We start from the raw sequence: 22,481 nt of genomic DNA on the forward strand, positions 1-22,481 counted from the left end.
ATGGCCATTTGTGTGGCCATTTCGAAGTTTGGGGCTCGTGTAGACACGGCCTATGAGTGTTGATGGCTGATCAGCCTGATCCGGGAGCCACGGGTCTTATCACAGAAGGGGAATGTGCTGGTAGCTGTTGGGGCGCAGGGCAGTTTTAGCTGCTCTTTTCTGGTTTTCCGCCTCTCCTTGTCTGCACTGCAGCAGGACCTCATGTAGCCAACTGCAAGCTGGTTTGCTTTGGTATACTAACATCCTTAGATACTTGCTGGGGCTGGAAGGCTTCTGAAGTTTCAGGTCAGGTACATTTGGCAAGAGTCAAATTACTTAACCAGCTGGCTAAGTCCCAGCATGCTAATGGCATTCTGCCTACTCCTGTATGACAAATTCCTTAAAAGCTGCTGCTACAGGTGGCTGCATTTTTATCTAATATTGTTTTCCATTGATAACATTTGCTCATCAGAAACTCTCCAAGCTTACGTTCAATTAAAAATACACTAACTAGACCCACTCAGACTGACACGCTGCCAACAAAAGGACAATGAAAAACCCTCTTTCTTAAAAGATATGAACCTCTGGTCCCACCCAAATTGCTCTAGGCAAAAAAGGACATACAGCATACTGAAGTTCGATAGACTGGAGCGGTAAGGCAAGTTATGGCACAGAGATGAGTCCCATCACTGAAAGCACCTTCTGAAACAAAGGTGGGTGAAATAATCTCTCCCTATATGATCTGCAGGTTGGCCAATGCTTATGCATCTGGTGTTACCCATGTAAGCCATCCCAGAAAGGGGGCTACTCCTTTGCCAGAGTGTAGGGAGGGCCAGCACCATCATTTGAGGAAAGGCTCAGTGTTCATGTGAGCAGTCCTGTTAAAGTTAATGGAACTGTTCCTTAGGAAGGCTTTCCAGATCCACCAGCTGTCCTGGATTGTTTCATCACCCAGCCAGCACTTACATATTTAAAAACAGGAAAGCCCGGCTTGCTGGTGCTTATGTGGACATCACATGTTTCTCTTTCTGTGTTAATCAGCCACACACACACTTGAAGGCCTCATAGGGTAGTCCTGTCAGTCTATAACTACAAGCAGTCCTGGCTAACAAATTCATTAGGTTGTGAGCTTCCATATCTGATGAAGTGGACTTTATCCACAAAAGCTCATGACCTAATACATTTGTTAGTCTCTGAGGCAGTGGTTCCTAACCTTTCCAGTAAAGTGGCACACTTCAGTGAGACACACAATTCCATGGCACACCCACTTTTTTCAGCTGATTCAGTTGCTCATAAACCTCACATTTACTTACATTTACAATGGTCTCATAAACCTCACATTTACTTACATTTACAATGGTTACAGTCTTACTAGAGAGGTTTGCAACATTAGCAGTGCATGCAACAAGCAAAACAGGGATCAATGCATTAATGTTTCAAATCCAACACAGAATACGCTGTCTTAAACAGCGAGCAGAGACACATTTTCAAAATCTGCTGAATGCCATGCTAGGGATGTTGACTAAAGGAATAGCCACTGAAAATAGTCAGGGCATGGTATTTAAACAGCATACCAGCTCCAAGAGGCTCCTGCCCTCCCGCTGTCCCCCTTATCACAGCAGAGAGTGAGGACGGACTGCCAGCCAGCTTGTTCTGGCTGTGAATCATCTTTCAGCTGCTTTCCAATGTGAATGAAGTCCTGCCAGGTGGGTTTTTCCCCATGGGATATTGACAAACCCTGTACTAGCTGGGGCTCAGGCAGCCTTGGAGTTTTGAGCCCCACCTGGTGTGGGGTCATCACTTTCCCTTCCACACACACTGTGGCCCTGCAGACAGCTGTAGAGAGGGGAAATTGACATAATTTTAGGATGCTCTTGGATAATTCTCACAGCCCACCAGTGTGCCCCAGCACACTGATTGAAAGCCATTGCTCTAAGGTGCTACAGGACTGCTTCTTGTTCTTCTCATCAAGGGCGGAGCAGTTTTGACAGCCTGTTTTTAAATTTTGTTGAGGCTGTTGAATCGCTAAAAGAAAGATACTGCGTAAATGTCATAGAGTCCTAGAAATGTAGTGTTGGAAGGGAGCTCAGGAGGTCATCTACTCCACCCTCCCACGCACATGTCAGTTGCTACCAATACATTGGTTACATTTGTAAGTAGTTTGAAGCTGACCTGGCCCATCCTCTGCAAAGCCCGTCCTGCCCTTTGAAGTTAGTGACAGTTTTGTACCTGGCCATTCAGGGGCAGACAGACTCCCTGTGCTCCATTGTTGTGATATGCCAACAGTGACAAGTGGGTTTGGGGAATTTAAGAGTATCCGTCTGCTTACATCTCCAAAGACCAAGACAAATTCCATGAATGAGAGGAAATGGACTACATAGCTGGGTGACAAATACCCTCAGCTCTGGGACATAAGATCATGAGGACATTTGATGGACAGCTTTAAATCCCATGCTCACTTTAAACTCACACTCAGGATTAATGTCACAGCCCTGTTCCTCTGCCAGAAAGCTACGTGGCGCTCTCAACCTCCCTCCAGTTCAGACGATGAAGTAAGGTGCTTTGTCTCATTGTTGTTGATTGCCTGGCTGTTGTTTAGAGGTCCCATTCCAGAATCCCCGTTGAATAGAGTAGGAGATAATACTGGTATCCTGGCCAGCCTTTCTTTTGGAAATAAACCCGATTCTGACGTCCTAAGCCCTTTTGTGTCCATTTAAAACACAGGATGTCGCTCCAGTTTGTCTGTAACAGTATCCAGCTTATTAATATGCAATAACTTTGGGCCTGAAAATGAAACTGGATTCCGTTATATGCCGCAATAAACCACTGTCTGGTGATCTAATGAGAGAGGAAATTTGAAAAGATAATGGCAGCATTAGTCAAAAAGTTAGCAAGATCAGCTAAGTTTCCTCCTGCTCTGTCCTCTTCCTGTATTGAAGATACTGGAGAATTGAATGCAGTCCTAATGCTTCAATACAAAAAAAAAGGGAGATCTTATTATGGAGTTGTATTGAGCCACAGATATTTCAGTGTCAATTTCCTTCACCAGACAATAGCTTTCAGGGGTGGTGTTTAAAACATAGTAACTTTGCAAATGGATAATGCATATGATAGGCATTTACAAAATGAAGAAAAAGGTATTTGAACCTTGCTGATGCACATTTTTTCCCATCAAAGTATTTCATAATATGAATTTTCTGTCCTGCATGGTTCAGCTGTTCAGAATACAACAGAATTGGTGATGAATTCTCAGCAGGCTGTTCTAATTATGCAAAGATCCCATTTGCTGTGTGCGTTTTTCACCCAGGGGAAGCCTTTGATTTAGAATCCAGGTACTGATTAAAAGTAAACACAGGGCTTGTAATAAGACTGTTCTATGAAAAGCAGTGACTTGTAGCTGCAGACTGTTATTTAAGCTTCAGCCCTTTAAAGACACACATTTTATGTTGGTTTGCTTGGCTGCTGCAAAATTTCTGTGGATTTTGCTGGGAAGGTAAAACAAGTGAGAAAGTGGGTTGATTTTTGGGGACATTAGAATAAAAATTTCATCAGTAGAAAAAGTTCTATACATCTCTCTTTCTGACTAGGATTTAGTATGCAGAAACTCAGTGGCCCTCAGTTGCCAGCGGAGCATTAGTTACGCAACTCAGTGCTCAATTACAGGATCCCACCTGGAGAATAAGGTTGGAGAAGGATGCTAATTCTTATGCACACACAAAAACTGCTTTGAATAGGGTTTCTGATTTTCTTTGGAAAGGAGAAAACACTGCATGTACCAGCAAATGACATGCTTAAAATAAAAAGGATAAAATTGGCACATTCTGTGCACCTCTGACCCCCACCCCAAATGATCGCTTGTGGCATATTTAAAACCAAAGAGCCTAAGGATTCCAGCCTCCGTAATTGTGGGGATAATATGTCCCTGGTAAATGCTTTGTTCTGGTCTGTAAATATCCTCAGCTCAGTCCCAGAATTATACTGTGTATCCCGTTATTCAGTATCTCTGCTTGGCCAAAAGAATTGTGCAGCTCCCAAAGCTGCAAGTTTTATATTTTAAGTCTTCAGATTTTCATTCCCATTAAGACGTTCTGGGGCACCATCCCAACATTTTCTTGTACAAAGCTGTGTATAGAAAAGACTGATAGGCACGTTTAATAAATTGCCTTCTAGAAGTGTCCAGTAAATACCTGAAAATGAATATATGGAGATACACATCTCATAGAGCTGGAAGGGACCTGAAGAGGTCATCAAGTCTAGTCCTGTGCCCTCTTGGCAGGACCAAGCACCATCCATGAGAGATTTTTTTTTTTAAACTTTGTTGGCCCCAGACTGCTCAAGGGCTGAACTCATAACCCTAGCTTTAGCAGGCCAGCACTCAGCCCAGTGAGCTTTCCCTATGCCCTGTCCTCTGAAATGGGCTCTGTACACCAAGTCCAGCACACATGGGATATGGCCATCAGCCTTCTACGGAAAACGCTGAAGCAAATTTCCTTTTCTTCGGAACTGATCAACTACTCTGTTGTTTCAGCGTTTGTTTTTCTTTAAAAAACCCCACTTTCCTGAAATTAGCATGTTTCCTTGCTGCCTTTTACACCTTTTAATTGCTTGATTTTCCTTTTACTTACTTACCTGTTGTGTCTCTTCTCGTCTTTGGATTGGGAGCCATATGGGACAGGGTGTGGCAGAGTGCTGAGAGATGGGCTCTGATCACTCTTTACATGTACATGTTTCTGAGAAACATTTCTGAGAAAAGGTCTAATTGGCCAGAGGGTGCCTGATGACCAGGCCAGACAGGGGTTAGGACCTTAATCAGCTGATTAGCCAATAAACAGGCAAGGGGTTTAAAAAGTGTACAGGAAGAAAATGTGTGAAAAGGGAATTGCATGGTGGTGGGGACAGAGAGAGAGAGAGAGAGAGGAAGAAAGGTTAGGAGCAAAGGTGGAAGGCTAGGAGAGACTGCTAACGTTACTACTCTGAGAAGCAATCTTTTTGGTCCCATCCCACTTTGGAGAAGGGAACCAGAAAGCTGAAAAACAGAGCTAAGGTAGATGTCCTGATAGGCATTGGTGGAGGTATTGAGATGAGCAAGAAGGTTTCAGAGCCTCCATGCGGAAAGGGGTGGAAGGTGAACTCAGTCACATGGGGAATGTCTCATTGTTTTGAGTTTATACAGTGCATAGCGCACTCGAGTCTTGCTCCAAGTCTGGGGCTCCTATGTGTTACAATGATAGAAATAAGCCATTAATAATAAATACAAAGAAGTCCAATAAAAGCACAAGTCTGTGGCCTGACTCACCATGACACTACCCCCGCTTTAATCCAAGTCCCGCTGGCACTTCCTGAAGTCCAGATCTGTGTCAGAAATAATTGCAGAAGATCTAGTGGAGAGTTTCTTCTAACTTTTTGTAGTAATAAATCAGTTATGTGCTGTTTTAAAATTTCTTTCAAGGAAACATTTCTGCCTAGAAAACGTAATGCTTGGTGAGAGTGATTTTAATCCATTTGTGTTACTATGCCAATGGATCCATTCTGCTGAAGTTGCTTACAGAGCAACAAAACAATTTTTACAGCGATTATCCTTTTTTCCCCAGAGCAATATAGCACAGTCTGGTTACATGAATCATTGGCTGATCTACATGCGTTCTACAAGAGCCCTAATTTTACTTGCTTCATCAGAGTGCACTTTGCATTTAAATGATTAACAAACAGTGCCAAAAATTACCCCTTCTCTTGCTGATGCATCACGTCCTTTGAGGTAGAACAATGTGGTCAACAATCAGGGTTTTTCTGGATCAGAAATAACCATCTTTCTCATAGATAGTCTCTCCAACATCTTCAGTATGTGAAAGGTGTCCTTTAGAAGCTTCAATGGACAGATATCGGAGGGGTAGTTGTGTTAGTCTGTATCCTCAAAAACAATGAGAAGTCCTGTGGCACCTTGTAGACTAACAGATTTCTTGGAGCGTAAGCTTTCGTGGGCAAAGACGAAGTGGGTCTTAGGCTTATGCTCCAAAAAATCTGTTAGTCTACAAGGTGCCACAGGACTTCTCGTTCATTTAGTGGATGGGTGATTGTAATCTACACAAGTGCATGCACTTCCACTTGACTGCGCCTAGGCATGAGCAGACATCAGTCAATATCTGCAGTTGTGTTTTGTGCAAGAGTACAACCGAGCTGATTTTTTTTTTCCTGTCCTACCCTGTTTGTCACTTGGTTGGCCATGTCATTGATTTGGATTAAATACATTTATTTTGAACCAGCCCTAACTTTTATATGAGTTTTGGGCCTATTGCCTTGCATGGCCAGTAGAGCTTCAGAGTTATCAATGCCTCAGGAATGGAGGTGGTTCATAACTCTGAAATGTTTGTGATCCTGAACGAAACATTATGCTTATTCTTTGTAAATTTGTCAGCTGAACAGTGACTTAATACAGTTTTGAAGCTTTACTGTGCAGAAGAAAAGTACTGCCTTCCCTTTATTTTTCTAGTAGTTGAACACACTACTGTTTTTCTTTTTGTCTCATCCACTGCCTGAGTACTGTATGCACTTCTGGTTTCAAATGGGGTCTCTGGCTGACAGGTCAGTTTGTAATTCTGCTGTCTGGAACTCCGAGGTTCTACTGTATTCAACTTCTTCCTCAATCTGATGGCACGTTTTCCCCCAGAGCATTTAGACATTACAGAAAAGAGTTGTCCTACAAACAAAACCTTAGAGTTCAAATCCAGCTCCGGATATGAATTTTCTGAAACTTTGGGACTACTTTTCATTTCTCCCCCAAAAAATTCCCTGAAGCATTAACAGTAGGGTCTCAACATTCGTAAGAGTTTTGTGTTCAGGATTCATCTGACTAAGTAGGTCTTTGTTCAAGAGAGCTTAATTTTGGCGTAAGCCCCTTTGAACTCACTGGCACTTCTGTTTATTGAGAAAACAGCTATAGAACAGGTTTCCATTGGAAAGGCTGAGTTATGCTGAAGTAGAATACGGAACAAACTTACAGCACGACCATTATGGTCCATGGCCATGATGTTCCAAAAATGAAGTGTGTATTATGTAATATAAAATAAGAAAACTGTGCTCAGTGGCAGCTGGCAACTCTAGATTACTCTTACTGTAACTTTCTTTATTGTATTTTCAAGTGATAGATTCTAAACCTAGCTAACTAGTTAAACAAGCCATCAGGATTAGCTAAGCTAAATGTTTTTTCTAACAGCATCCAACACAGCAAACAGCTGTGTGACTTACTTGTCCAATCACACTTAGTAACAAAAAGCATAGAGAGAGTCTTGAGGAATGATGCATTGCAAAGTCAATTATTTAAGTTACTAACCAGTTGATCTACTCAGACATATCCCCATCTTCATCCACATCAGTTTCTCCCTGTAAGCAATTTTTCTTGTGATGTTTCATTTTTGCAACAAGGTCCTGCATCATCTTCTTGCACTGCTTACACTTCAACATTTTGCTTTTTTACCCAGGGAACGAATTTCTTCAAAATATTCTGTGATAGCATCTCCCCTACATCCAGAAGCCATGCCATTTTTTAGTGGCAAAAGCATGGGGAAATATAGGAAGCTGTGTATGTGCAGAATAATGTCTTCCCTTTTTACTTTCAAGTCCACTCCATTGTTCCTTTCTATGCTGCTGTCCTCCTTACCTGTATATTGTCTCTCTGTCTTAAGAAAATGTTTTTACTAATTCCTCTTCCATGCTTGTCCAGAGTCCACCACCATATCAGCACAGCACAGCAACAGTCCTATGCAGCTTGAGTCTTTATATGCACATGTTACATTTTAGTGTGCTGAGAAAGAGAAATAGGAAGCCCAGAACTTTCATGAAGCAATAGCCAGTAGCTAGGCTGGACAGACTAGAGCCATTAATTTATTTTTTGAGACTGTAAGTGTACGTCTAGCACAGTTGTGATGTGATTTAATTGTAATTGTTGTTTTTAAATGAGACTTTTTAGTGATGATTTTTTAAAAAAAAAATCCACTTTTTAAATTTTTTTTAAATCATCTATTTTTATCCACCCTGTTTAGGTAAGAAATTGAAGTCCAGGACCTCAGCATTCTCTGAAATGTTTCCAGTGCCATGTGCAGGGCCCCTTAAACAGACTTCAGCGTCTCAGTTCTTGGATGAAATGCTTATGTAGGGAGGCGGGTCTATTAGGCACTGGGGAGCCTTTTGAAAAAGGAAGCGCCTATATGCAGGAAGGACCGGCTTCATCCAGGATGGAACCTGATTGTTGGCATATAAAACTAAAGAGTTCATAGAGGATTTTTTTAAATTAAGGGCTGAGGGGCAGCTGCCATGCAGAGCAGCACATGGTTCAGACAGACACATTTCAGGACTTATTAAAGGTGATATTCTAGATCCTAGAGGAGAAGCTGGACATTGAAAAAGTGCAGGTAGGAACTGACGAGCAACAGTGAAATAAAAAGATCCCATGAATCATGTGACGTGAACTAACTACTGATAGATTTTATAAACTCTCATATATAAATGCAAGGAGAGTAAATACTAAGACGGATGAACGTGAGTGCCTGGTATTCAATGAGGAGACACTGTCACATAACTTAAGAACCAGGAGTCACCCAGTGAAAATAAGAGGCAGCAGGATAAACATTAACACGAGGAAAAGCTTCTTCATACAGCACACAGTCAGCCTGTGGACTGCCCGGACTGGTTGCCAGGGAAGTTGTGAAGGCCAAAAGTACCACTGGGTTCAAAAAAGAACTAGAGAAGGTTGTGCATGAAAGGTCCATCAATGGCTATTAGCCAGGATGGCCAAGGATTCATCCCCATGCTCAGGATGTCCCTAACCCTCCTACTGCCAGAAGCTAGGCCTTGACAACATGGAATTAAATATTCTGTTCGTTCCCCCTGAAGCCTTTAGCACTAGCTACCTTCAGACAGGAAACAAAGCTAGATGGACTATTAGTCTGTCCCAGTAATGTCTAGCCTTATATTCTTAATACTCTTACTTCTCCCACTTGCTTTCAGTTAAGAGTTTTTCTTTTATGCTGTGTAAAATGGACTGAAGAATTTAACCAGATTTAGAATGCTAGAAATGAAGGTACGTTAAAACTAGACCCAAAGGAATCCTTCGGCTGTTGCTGTTGGTAAATAAAGCCCTGCTTAGGATTTATGGCCAATTAGATATTGCTAACTAGCTTTGTGTCTCTGAGGACCTTTTCATGTCTTTAACAAACAATTACAAGGCCAAATTCTGCACTTGGAGTCAGGCATGTCTCCCACTGAGCTTAATGGAGATTTTCTGAGGTATGTAAATGGATGGAGAAGAGTTTTAATAAACACTTATTAGCTCAGGTGCATGGATTTGAATCAAGGTCATTTATGCAGATGGCAGAATATTCACAAAAACATTTTAATTATTTATAATTGTTCTTCCTGCTTCTCTGGTTGCTTTGCTACCTTTCTATTTCTGCATGTATATTTTAAGATCATTGAAAATTAGGTAGGTTTTAAAAACATGTTTATAAAGATTTAGGTAATGTTGAGTGGAGAGAGAATTTATACAGTGGGAGTTTCCTGCAGGCTGGACCTCTGGATTTGGCCTCGGATCTGGAAAACTGATTTGTAAACAGAATTTTAAACAAATGTGTGTCACTCCCTTTGATTTTTCTTGAGTATTCAGGGGCCTTTCTTTTCCTGGTCATCACTTACAGCAGGGCTGGAGAACTTTTTTTTTTTTTTTTTTTTTGGTCAGGGGCTACTGACTCTCAGAAAAATCGGTGGCAGGCCACTTAAAAGTGAGCAAAAAAATAAATAAATAAACCACCCTCACTGATGTGACCTCCTAACTGAGACATCACTCCCCGGCATACCTGCCCCACAGGGGGTGGGGAGAGGTGAAGTGGAGAAGAGAGGACCAAGCTTCAGGGCTTTGCCCGGCCAGGTTAACTTTTGTGGAAATCTGAGGGAAGACCAAAAATGAGGGGTATGGTGGGTGGAAGACAACTGTGAGAGAGCAGAATGGGGGTCTGGTTGGGAGGGAGAGTTCAGGAAAAGGCTGAGGGATGGGGTGTCCCATACAGCTCTGTCTTGCTTGGCTCTGGCCCACAAGGCTTGGGGCTCCCCCCCACCACACACACACAATGGGGAGCCATTAGTGCTCCAACCTCACGGAGAGGCAGGGTGGCCCACAGGACTGGACTGCCAGCTCAGGCTGCCTGCTGCAGAGGGCATAGCTGAGGCTCAAGCCTCATGGGCCGTATCCAGACAAGCCATGGGCCGGAAACAGCCTGTGGGCTGAAGGTTCGGCCCTCCTGCCTTATGGCCTGTCTTTGTTTTCAAAAACATGCACATACCCACACACACACAAAAAGAGGAGGAAGCACCTTAATTTATGCATCGCTAATTGAAGACCATTGGATTTTATTTAGTTATATATTTTTGAGTTGCTCCATGTAAATATTATTTGTCCACACTCTATTGTGTTATTACCTAGAGTTAGTCATTAGTCTTTCTAAAAGGATGGTGTGACAGTATAATTAGCTTTATTTAAATACTCAGAGATTTACCCGGTGTTGCTCAGGTTGTTACCTGAAGTGAAAATAAATGAAAAATGTGCTTCCCCCCGCCCAATGATAGTATTTTTTCAAAACTAAAGAAATACGAAGTCTGGAGTGAGGGTTGGGCTGAGGAGGTGCAGGGATGGGTGGTGGTGCAGAAGTCAAGGCACATGAGAGGTGCAGAAGTTGGAGCAGGAGGCTCAGGACAGGGGGCTGGAGATGGAGGGATTACTTGGGCTGCCTGTGGCAGCAAGGGTGTTTTAATAATAGCATGCGTTCCGTATCAGGGATCCAAGGAACAGCTTTTTGTGCATCGCTCTTAATACTTCTGCACTTTAATATGTATTTTTATAATGCACTGTGTGACCAAACAGGTAGCAAATATTTCTGAGAATAATACAGGTTGAACCTTTCTAGTGTGACACCCTAAGAGCCTGACTGGTGCAAAACCAGAGAATTTGCTGAACCACAGAGAGGGCCATTTAGGGATCTGGGGCAAATAGATTTAAAAATAAAATCTGTCAGGGATGGTGATAGGTCCTGCTGTGAATGCAGGGGACTGGACTTGATGACCTCTGAAGGTCCCTTCCAGTTCTGTGAGGTAGGTATATCTCCATATTATAATATTACCTAGCAGCATTACCGACACTTCCACTGTTTACTGGGCTCTTAGAAGACATGGGGTAAATTACAGCTCAATAACAGAACAGAACATTGAGAGCCAGGTCTGGTGGCTGTAAACAACCTATGTTGGACTGCAGGAAACTTGGACACAGCACCACAGATGTTGCCAGACTAGAGAGGTTCATCCTGTTGTTCCTGCATGCTGGGTGATCTTAGGGCTCAATATCCAGACCATTTTAAACGAGTGAATAGACTCAAGATTTGTTGGCATGGGCAAAGGCTGATTAGCAATGTGAACTGCCTGTGCCATCCGTGACATGAGCTGTATTGCAAGCTCCCCTTCCTGAGGCTGTCGCACTAGGATTTCTCGCACCGCCTCCAAAACATTTTAAATGCCATTTCTCAGTTATGGGAAGACACAAGAGAGTCTGCACAACTGGTAAATGGCTAAAAATATCTTCATGTGATGGCATTTACTTAATGGGCTGTCTTTTAATAATATATGTCAGTCAGAGACTGAATTCTACAGAACAGTAGGGACAAAAATGCCTCACCTAGGTTATTTTTCTTGCTTGCTGTGTTACTGACTTATATTTATGGCAAGTCTCAGATGGGTGGCTGTGTTAGTCTGTATCTGTAAAAACAGCAAGGAGTTCTGTGGCACCTTAAAGGCTTACCAGATTTGTTGGGCATAAGCTTTCGTGGGTTTTTACCCACAAAAGCTTATGCCCAAATAAATCCATTAAGTTTTTCAGGTGCCACAGGAATCTCCGTGGTTTTGTGGGCAAGGTTAGTAGAGGTGTGGCAAAAGATGGGCCAACTTATTGGATACTGAAGAATGGCAAATATATAGGCTGAAAATCCTCCTTGTGAGATGTGCATATAGAATCATAGAATACTAGAACTGGAAGGGACCTCAGGTGGTCTTTAAGTCCAGTCCCCTGCCCTCATGGCAGGACCAAGCACCATTCTGTATCACCCCTGCTAGATATTTATCTGAACTGTTCTTAAATATCTCTAATGATGGAGGTTCTACAACCACTCTAGGCAATTTATTCCGGCGCTTAACCACCCTGACCTCCTCCCTTGCCCCGCTACATCAACAGGAAGAACAACCACTTTCTGCAGCTCCACTGACTCCCTGGACCTCCCAGAGGCCTCTCCATTGGTACCGAACCCATATGACCCCTCCCTCAAACACTATAGATTTTCTTCTCCAGAGCGCAAGCAGGGATTGGTCTGGACTGTGGGGCCCTAACTCACACAGCAAGCAGTGCAGGGTTTGGCAGTGCATTCCCGTCCCCAATAGGACAGTATTTTCATTGGACTTTGTGTCTGTTTGTGGGGCCAGAAGGTTTTCTCTTGAGCGTAGTGTCACCGAGGTGAAGGGCTTGCACCTGAGTCACATTCCAAACCCCGTCTTGTTCACACAGTTTTCTGGTAGAACAGGTTATTTCTAGATTGTGTCGGTCACTTCAGCTTCTCACAGCCTTCAAGTATGCCGGACGCATTTAACGTCCTGGCCAAAAAAAAAAAAAAAAAAAACCCACGCAGAGGAAGTGGCTAAGGAGACAGGATTCAGCATTAGTCAGTGATAAGACAGAGAGGCAGGTTGTGTTCCCGAGAGATCTTATTTCAAGCACGCCTGTAGATTTTACAAGGTCTGGGACGTGAACTGCCCAGAAGGGAAGTTGTAATGCAGCACGAATCTTCCTGCAGAACCTGCCACACTCCATAGGCAACGAAGGGCTCGGTGGGATTGTGCCTTTAAAGCTGCCACAAACAAGTCTGACATGGGACTCGCTTCAGCAGAATTCTGCAGTGTTCAGCTGTCTTAGAGCACGTGCCTCCTCCGTGAAACTTCCTTCTGTGTCTAGCTGTCTGTGGGGAGAGGGTGGAATTGGGGAGGCGTTGTCGCTGGTAGAGCTGGTGATGTCAGCAGTGTGTCAGCCGTGGGAGTTCAGCCTGTGAGACTAGAGTTACACCTAGGAGGCTGAAACTCAGCAGCAGAGAGGGAAGCCGAACGCTGCTTCATGGGGGGAAATGGGTTGGGGCGATGGCATATTTTCTTTTTAAACTTTGTTTTTTGAAACAGTTGGATTAAAAGCCAAACAAACAAGAAGACAGATGGCACCTTTTTTGTAACTAGGTAGGTGTGGGAATTCAAGTGTATCATTGCAAGTAGCTACATATCCTGTCTGTGTTTAGTAAAAATGCTGGTGCAATATGCGGGGGTTCTTCTTCAGAGGCTGGTATGGAAATTTGTCTGCTCCTATGTTGTTTCTGGGAGGACATAGGGAGTAATAGTGTTGCGGCTCTGCAGAGTTCAAGCTCCCTCTGTGCCCTGCATCTGGGATATTGCCGTATTTACAGGCTTGGTAGAATTAATTCATTGAGAAAATTCAGCTGAAATTAGAAGGAGTAAATTTAAAAAAAAAGGTTTTTTTGGTTCAACTGTCCTAGGTGTCTGTGTATTAATTTAACACAATATGTAGATTTCTCTTGAAGCAGCTCTGTTAAAAATATCAGTCATCTGTAAATGTGAATGAGTCTTTTCAGCAAAGCTCATTTCTCATTCCGCCATATTTAGTTTGTCATAGTTTAATAATAATATAATAGTATTCTGGTCAGGAAAAGTTGTGGCGAAACAGGATTCTAGAGAGCAAAACATCACTGAAAGAATTGTGTTCCACAGACATGAACTGGACTGTGTTATTTATGGTCTGTGAGAAGTGCATTTTAAAAGGAAGCAGGACATAATACATAGGTTTATGAACCTGCAAGTTACTTCATGCTCTAGCACGGTGGGCGTGTTTAACAGATGGTGTCTTACAGTGATATGATATTTGAAATATTAGCTAGAGATGAACAGTAATATTGTGTGTGGTGGCAGATGAAATGTTTGATTAATTGGCTAAGAAATGTAAAGCCTGGTTATGTCTGAAAAAGTGAGATTTTGGGAAAACGATATTCTGAGAGGAGGTGTTTTTTGCTCCTTCTGTCTTGGTGATTTTCCCACAAAGTTGCTCAGTTTGCAAGTGAGAAGATTTCTTCCCTGGAGTGCAGCCCTACACTCAACCAGGGATCTCGCAATCTTTCCGTCTCATGCATTGACTTCAGTAGGAGAGGCTGAATTAAGCCCACAGCTGCACCTGTGCAGCTCCATTGTCCTCAGAATATGCACTTAGTGACACCTATGTAACCCCATTGGCGTGAAGGGGCTTTGCACAGGTGTCCCAGCTGACAATTAAAAAGTCATCCCCTTCTGCAGCAGAATTCCACCACAGGGTGAAAGCTATGTGAAGAATGTGCCCTGTTGAATGGATGCAAAACCTGTTTTCCTAGCCCAAGTGGCTTCTGCCAGGAGCAGGGTAAGAAGAGCCATAGGGAATTCCAACCCCCAATGGCAGATCTCAGGGTATTGGTAGGAAATGCCTCCCTGGTTATATTGTCCTAGATGAGTGGTTATGGAAATTTTAACTAAGGCAACTGCAATTTGTCTTTTTTATGGGAGCCCCGGGAGCCCTAGTTTTTAGGGGGAGACAAACGTCATAGGCCAGCATCTTTCTTCTTCTCCTCCTCCTTCCGCGCCCAGTCAAGGGGGGCACTGAACCCCCCCAGTAGCACCTCTGCACCAGCACAACTAACCTAATCCCAGCCTCTCCTCCAGCAGTGGCTCCTGTCCCTCAGGCCTGGCTACCCGATTCAGGTCCCATGACTTGGTACACAGGGTCACAGCTCTAGTTAGGTTTGACCCGGTGGCCCTGACAGAGGGCGTGCCTGAGAGGAACTTGAACGGTGCTGCAGCCCTGTGCACCTGGTTGCATGCTGGGCTGCAGGGCCCATGCTGGCAGGACAGGAGCCATCTGTGTATGGTGAACACAGGCAGGCTTGTTCTCCAAACCACCGCTCCGCGCCAGGTCCACAATCCATCCAGAACATTCCTTTGATCCACTGGTGGGCAGCAAGCCATCATTTGAGAAACACTGTCCAAGGCCACTGGTCTCTGGCCCTCAGCTGGTGGTTACACATTTCTTTATCATTTGTGTTCTTGCAGCGCCTGAGAACCCCAGTCATAGACCAGGATACCATGGTGTTTGGTACTGCACAAACTCAGAACCAAAATCTTACTCTGCCCCCTGGGAGATAATGGCTCTGGAAATGCACGGTTTCCTCAGAGGAGCCAAATGTTTGGAGTGGCTCCTCCCAGACTCTCTGCCAGGGTGCTGTGCAGTCTCACCTGACCCGACCCAGAAATCTCTCAACCCCAGTCCTTGTATGGAGTGTGTGTCAGGAGCAGAGCACGCCTTTTCCAGAGCGACTGTGGCTTTGTTACGCCTCATGCACCTTGCGAGTGACTGGGGCAGCAAAGGTGACAGAGAAGAACACAATCTTTTACATCTCTTTTGGTGGGCGGTGACTTAACATTAGCATCTTCGTTTAATCGGAGTAAGAAGTCTGTGAGCTCTCCTCCCGAGATGGAGAGTGAGATTAGACGCGAGCATTTAGCCACAAGATGGAATGTGTTATTGGCCAAAACAGCTGCTTTCACAGTTCAGATCTGCAGTGTACCATGCACTCTGTAGAACAAACATGGCAAGTTCACTTTATGGGTGCTGCTTATTTTATGAACAGTGACTTTGGGCCCAGTTAATCTTTAGTGGTAACGTGATCTTCTCCAGGCTGGGTATTTATTGGAATGAGGAAAGAGAACAGTGATTGTTGGAGTGACTGTTTTGTTTCTTTCTCTCTCCTAATACTCATAGTTATTTCAGTGGAAACAGCTGGAAAATCTGTATTTCCGTGAAAAGAAATTTGCTGTGGAAGTTCACGATCCACGCAGGTGAGACCAGAGTGGTGGTAGTTGTGGCAGAATTGGATAGCTGAGCCTGGTGTGAAGAGTTCTCAGTTAACTGAGCTGCAGTGACCCAGCATTTAATTGTGACATAAATGTTTGGTCTTCCTCTTTGCTTTGAGATGTGGGGCCTGATCCTCAGGTCCAGAGAGCTGAATGGGACTGCATATGGCCATGGAGCTGGTCTGTGGTTTCCAACAACTAATGATAAGAACAGTTTCCTGGTAAGGCACAAAAAGGGCCTGGGGACTGATCTGTAATGTGGGGTGAAATGTTACGGTGTGTTTATAATGCTGCTCAATTTGTCGTATTTTAAATTGAATATAGGCAGTTCTCAGGCCCTTTTGTGCTCTCATTGGGTCTGGTTCTGGTAAGCTGCAGTGAATGCTCATAGACACTCCTAGACCTGCAGAAAAACAATGAGCAGTCCTGTGGCACCTTAGAGACTAACACATGTATTAGATTATGAGCGTTTGTGGGTAGAAACATTGTCTTCAGGTGAGTTGGAGTGGAGTTCTTCGTACCTGCAGAGGAGAAGTTTTCCTCCTGATTTGTCTGCCCTCACAACCCAGGAAGAGGCCTCTCCATAGGCCCACTGTGACAGGCATCATGGCAACTGCAGAGCCAATAGGACAGGGGGCATGAGCCCTATGACCTCATGTGCATCTCTGGCCCCATGGTGACGTCCACCCTCTTAGTTCCTGGGGGCTGGAGGAAGCGCCACCCATCGCAACATGCAGTCGCAGTAATGCTGCCCCTTCGTGCACTTGTTTCACAGTCACTTCCATAAAGGAGCAGAGTCTGCCCTGAGAAAATCCCCCTTTTTCCTGTTTCCAGCTTCCTTCTCCACCCCTTACTCCATCAATGCTACTTGTACCTCACTGTCTGCTCCCGGCCCCCTTCGTCTCCCCTCCACAACTGGAGTTCTTAGAGCTTTTGATACTCCTCTGTGTACTACTTGGCACATCCCACAGCCTCTCTCTCCTCCCTTCAGCATCTCCTGGCATTCCATTCTCTGCTGCAGATTTATAACCTGTCCATCCCTTTGCTTCTGATCTCAGCTGCAGGAGCAGCAGTCCCCTCCCTTTTAGCTCACTGTGTTGCTAAAAAGGAGAGTTTTTATGGCTGTGATTCAGCTGTGTCATAAAAAGGGAAAGCAGAGCAACAGCAGAACACAGGGAGGAAAGATTTTTCTTTTTTAAAACCACTGCAGTGAAGGACGTAACTGAGGGCTGCTGCATTTTGAGTCTTGCCTAGTTCACAAAAAGGCAGCTTGTGTTTGAAACCAAAAAAGAACCAGCTTCAGACTGCATTTCTTTTGCTCCTTTAGCATTTCAGTGTCCAGAAGGACCTTTGGCCAGAGCGGACTTGTAGTGCAAACCTGGTATGCGAACACTTCCCTGATCAAATCCATCTGGGTAATGGCAATCAGTCAGCACCAGTTTTACTTGGACAGAAAACAAAGCAAAGTAAGTTACCAGACGTGTTACCATAGGCAAAAATTTCAACTCACCTACTTCAGTGTGCATTGTTCTAGAGAGAAACTAGACCTGGAAGAAAAGCTACGAATCGGCTTTGGAGCTGTTACGTGATCTGTTAGATCAAGTAACAATGTTCTAGTAGGTTGGCCTGCCTCCAGCTAAGAGCGGTGGACGTGAAATCACAAGGTGGGGGTGAGGGGGGTGGATTATCACAATTCCATGTTTAATCTACCCTGTGCCTGGCCTCATTTTCACATTCATTTTGAACATGATATGAATAATAAAGGGGTTTGCTTTATGAAGATAAGGAGAGGTGGGGGAAGTGCCAAGCTGTAGAAAGCCAAGTGTAAAATCCCACAGGGTGGTGCTGCATGAGCACTTCATTTACTATGAGAAGAAGTGTGAAATGTTATTCTCTGTGACCCTTTGTTCCAAAGCTAGCTAGAGGAAACCTGATGATGCAGGATTCTGTTTTAACTCTTTCAGGCAAAAATTCCCTCTGCCAGAAGTTTGGATGATATTGCCATGGAACTGACTGAAATGGGGACACCCAAGGTCTCCAAACTTGTGACTTTGGAGTCCAAGAATCAGCTTATTATGGCCAGCAATGGCAGCTTAATCTCTTCAGGTAACCTTCTTGCTTCGAGCCAACTGCTGCTTCTGTTAACTTGGGAAGCCTGTGTGCAGGAAAGAGGGAAATGATGCCATTCATTTGTAGCTGGGGTAAAGTGGATGTCAACATACCTCAGATAAGGGGTTAATTTTATAAACGTCACATAAGTGAAGGGACAAAAGTCCATGCCAGCTAGCTTGGCATCTGTGGCATATGTTTTTATTCCCTACGTCATTTTGATACCTGGTTAGTGAACCTGCATTCCCAGAGGATTCCTTATTATCCAGGTGCACCTAAGAGTGTCGATCTTGTGTCTCTTAGGCACATGTACTTGGCCATGCATGAGGGACTGAGAGAGAGTACAGCAGTTAGAGGGTATAGGAAACGGGACCTCCAGCTCCTACTGAACTTGTGTAGGATTTGGTGCTTTAACTTCTGTAGGCAGCTTTGGGAAATTGGTAGTGGTCCCTTTGTTCAGCCAAGGAAGGAAATGGGTCTGCCCCCAACATCAGCATTAAAGACAACTCCTTGCTTCAGGGTCTCAAGATTCTGAGGTCAGCCAAGAGCAGAAGAAGGAGAAAATTGCAGAACTAAAGAAGAAAGAAAAACTGCTGCAGGAAAAGCTGCTGCAGAAAGTTGAGGAGCTCAAGAAAATCTGCTTGCGAGAGGCGGTGAGGCCTGTTGTTAAATTCCGGAGGCGTGCGGCAACGCCTCCCCCAGCAGTTAATAACCCAGCGTCCTTTCCATCCTCCAGGAGCTGACAGGCAAAATGCCCAAGGAGTATCCACTGAGTGTAGGAGAGAAACCTCCTCAGGTCAGAAGGCGTGTAGGCACAGCATTCAAATTGGATGATAACCTGCTTCCCAGCGAGGAGGTAAGTACGGCAACTTCAGGCAGCTTGCTAGCCACAGTGCAGCCAAAGCCCAGATTCAGCCAGTATCACTAATGCTCAGGTTCTCCCTGGGACCACTGGTGGCTTCCTGTTGCTGATGTCAGTGCTGACAGCAGACACTAAGGATTGGCTGTTTGTAAGTTACCCCAGCTCCTCCAGGACTGGCCAGGAGCTGGTGTGCGATCTAAAACCAAGGGTAAAACTCTCCAGGATCCTATCATGTTGCCCTTGTTGAAGTCAAGCTGTCACTGACTTCAGAGAGAGTCTGGCTTTGCTGAAGACAGCAGGCTTCCCGAGGGCTTCCTCTGCACCATTGTCATCAGCAGAAATTTTACCATTGACTTCAGTGAGAGCAGGTCCTGTCCCTGAGTCCATAGACATAAACCAGCACTATAATTCTGTGCCCTGACATTCTGACTTAGGCAGTGGTTGAGACCTGGACCCACATTACAAAGTTGGCATTTGACACACTTTTGCAGCTGCGTGGGAAGAGCCCTGCCCGGGTACAAAATTGGTATCTTATTTACAAAATGATCCATGGCTCTCTGCATCTGCCGCCACGGATGCAGGCACCCGCAGATATATAGCGGATAGCCGTAACCTGGCAGGGTTCTAGACACAAAATATGTATCTGCAGCCACATCCATGTCCTTAAAAATGAGCAATGGGTATCTGCAGCCATATCTGTGGGTGTGGTACCCGCAATATAAAATGGGTATCTGGGGATTTGCTGGGCTCTGTGCATGGGATTGTAAATTGTACTCTGCTGGCAGCAGGGCTCTCGGTGCCGGTGAGTGGAGATTAGCCTGCACAGCAGGCCACGGAGTGCACCCAGAGAGAGCCAGAGAGAGCTCATGGACCTCAGTAAGGAGCTGCACAAGTAGAAGCTGCCTTGAAGGATACAGTGAACATTCATAAAACTTCTTGCAGTCTCTGAACATGCCACCTCTAGCCATTGTATTCAGGGCTGTGCTGGCTGGCTGGCGTCATTCTCCTAGTGGAGGGTGAGACTGCAGTTACAAGCTGAACCCCTCTAGTCTGCAATTCTCTCATCCGGCAACATCAGTAATCAAGCATGAGTTTAGTTAGCTGGATGACCACTTTGTAGGTGCAGCCCAATTTACTGTGGTCTCATGAGGTTTGTTTATAGGCACCAGTCCTGGCTGTCAGTGTTGTGTGCTGCTGTTTAGCTCTAACTTACCCCAACTGTCTTATAAGAGCCCATCAAGCAGTGAAAGTGTTGGTAATATGCTAGACAATCTTAACTTCCCATGGACCGAGAAATTCTGTCCTCTGGCACCACTCATTTCCCAAGGGTGGTGGATGAGAGAGGTTCCACCTGTACTTCGTATGCATCTGTCCCAGCTGACGATGGTAGCATAACCAGCACTGCAACGGCTTACTTTGTGTATGGTACTAAATCCTTTTTAAGCAAACCCTTCTGACATTTGACGGTGTAGCACTTCTGTTGCCCAAACAGTAATTAATTAAGCTTCCAACGCCCTGTAAAGTAGCCCTGATTATATCAATTTCATATCCTGCTAAAGTGAAGCAGGGAGAGATTCACAGCCAATATTCTCAAACCCTGACTTCAGTCAGAGTACTTGGTACTTAGCACCCATGGAAATTGGTTTGCTTGTTTAAGTGTCTTAACATAGAGTTAAATGTCCAACATCAGGCACCTCATTTGGACAGTTTTAGTCTGTGTAACTGTTTCAAGGCTTCAGAGTGAGTTCAGTGGAGTTGAGAGAGAACCCAGTAAACTCTTAAATTCTAAACCATAAACATATGCCCTATATGATGATATTTCTGTGTTTTCAGTTAAGCTTTCTTTTTGTACCCTGAATTTTATTTACCTGCACTTTGACCTACAGTGTCATATATTAACAGAGCACTCATATTGTCATGAATCTGCAGGACCCTGCTTTGCAAAGCTTGGAGCGCAATTTTATCATACAGCAAAAGCTGGTGGAAGCTGCAAAGAAACTTGCCACTGAGCCAGACCTGTGCAAAAATGTGAAGAAGAAAAGAAAGCAGGAGTATGCAGATGCCGTGAAAAAGCTTCAAGAGATTGAAAATTCCATAAATGAATACAGGATCAAATGCGGCAAAAAACCAACTCAGAAATCTACCCTTATTGTGCCAGGTAAGCCCCAGAAATCTGATGAGGGTGAGAAAGATTGTTGTTTGGTTCAGTTTTCTTTATGAAGGTTGCATATGCTTTTTTTTCCATGGCACTTGTGTGGAAAGGTAAGAGGTAATTAATGCTTGGTATACATGAAACTCTATTCCTGTGCTGTACGTAAGCTGCGGGTAGAGCAGATCCTAGGAGAGGTGAGGTACAAGTGCAGACATGTTCTAACATCAGAGACCAGAGAACCACAATATGCAGAAGGGCTGGTGGCTTCTTCTCAGTCGAAACTGGTGTGGTACCTAATTCTCTAGCCTATTAGGTGTTCTTCTATTTCTGAAATAAGCATCAGGGATATCTCAGTTGTTCTGATAACCCCTTATAGTTCTTGTCTCCTTATTTTTATTTTACTGGGGCAGTAAGAAGGAAAGCAGGTGACTATTTCTGCATGTCCATAGTAAATGCTGGGAAAAGTCAGGAAGATAAGCAGAGAGAAAAGACTATATGTGTTGATCGGAAATTATTAATTCCCTGTCAGACCAGAAAGAAAACCTGAGGTGTTCCCAACATGCAGTATTGCATACAAGCTTCCTAAACCAGGCATTCAGCTTCCTAAAACATAGCAATGTGATGAGTGGGTTTGTGTAGCTGCAATCCCTTCTCAAATAATGGCTGTAAGAGAAAAGTAGATGTCACTTCCTTCTCCAGTCTGGAAGTAAAGCATGATCTGATTCTAGCCCCATTGTCTGAGAGGTCAGCAGAAAATATATTGGGCTAACTGAGGGCAGCTTTTTGCACTAGCAGAAATGTGTGTATATTGTATTTTCTTTAAGTTTTCTATGCTGAAAAATGGCTTTCTGACACATCTTCCTGCTTCTTGACCGGGGACCATTTGTGGAGATGTGACAGTTAATGTTGGATCAGTTTCTTTTTGGACATTCTCCTGAGCCCAAAGTATATATACGGTTTCAGGAGATGCAGGTTTCTCCTGGAAGGAGCAAGGCAGAGAAGGAAAGCATTCTTTTTTCTGTAGTATATTTATATTTTATTCCACTGGTCCCTGTGTAGGATGGCAGGATGGCATACATTGTACAACTTCATTTCAAGAATAAGGTGCCTTAACTGTGTATAGTCTCTCCTTTAAGTACAGTAAACTCTCAATTTACGGATCCCGATTTAGCAGACTTGGGGAATAATGGGTGTCCACTTGTTATTCCCAAAGTCTGCTGGGGTCAGTAAAATCCTAAATCCCTCTGCCTCTCCCCCACCCCTGTATTTATCTCTGCTGTGACCTGGAAGAGCTACCACCTCCTCTGCCAAAGCTGCCACACAGTCTTCCCACCGCAGGTGGGGGATGTACACAGACAGATGGCA

General features: G+C 44.2%; 1 protein-coding gene across 7 annotated transcripts in view; it reads left to right on the forward strand.

Moving 5' to 3' along the window:
• FRMD4B (FERM domain containing 4B) overlaps window positions 1–22,481 on the forward strand; it is a 139,265-nt gene that overhangs the window by 100,140 nt on the left and 16,644 nt on the right. For all 7 annotated transcript variants that reach the window (XR_012647005.1, XR_012647006.1, XM_075005688.1 and 4 more), the window contains exons 12-17: window positions 15,902–15,978; window positions 17,321–17,459; window positions 17,958–18,099; window positions 18,622–18,755; window positions 18,839–18,958; window positions 20,894–21,122. Coding sequence is in view for 5 of the 7 variants with exons in the window: in XM_075005688.1 (XP_074861789.1) it covers window positions 15,902–15,978; window positions 17,321–17,459; window positions 17,958–18,099; window positions 18,622–18,755; window positions 18,839–18,958; window positions 20,894–21,122 (841 nt within the window). In the remaining 2 variants the exon portion in view is untranslated. The remainder of the gene's footprint in view (window positions 1–15,901; window positions 15,979–17,320; window positions 17,460–17,957; window positions 18,100–18,621; window positions 18,756–18,838; window positions 18,959–20,893; window positions 21,123–22,481) is intronic.

The sequence above is a fragment of the Carettochelys insculpta genome, chromosome 11 (assembly GCF_033958435.1).
Source record: "Carettochelys insculpta isolate YL-2023 chromosome 11, ASM3395843v1, whole genome shotgun sequence".
Taxonomy (NCBI): Eukaryota; Metazoa; Chordata; order Testudines; family Carettochelyidae; genus Carettochelys; species Carettochelys insculpta.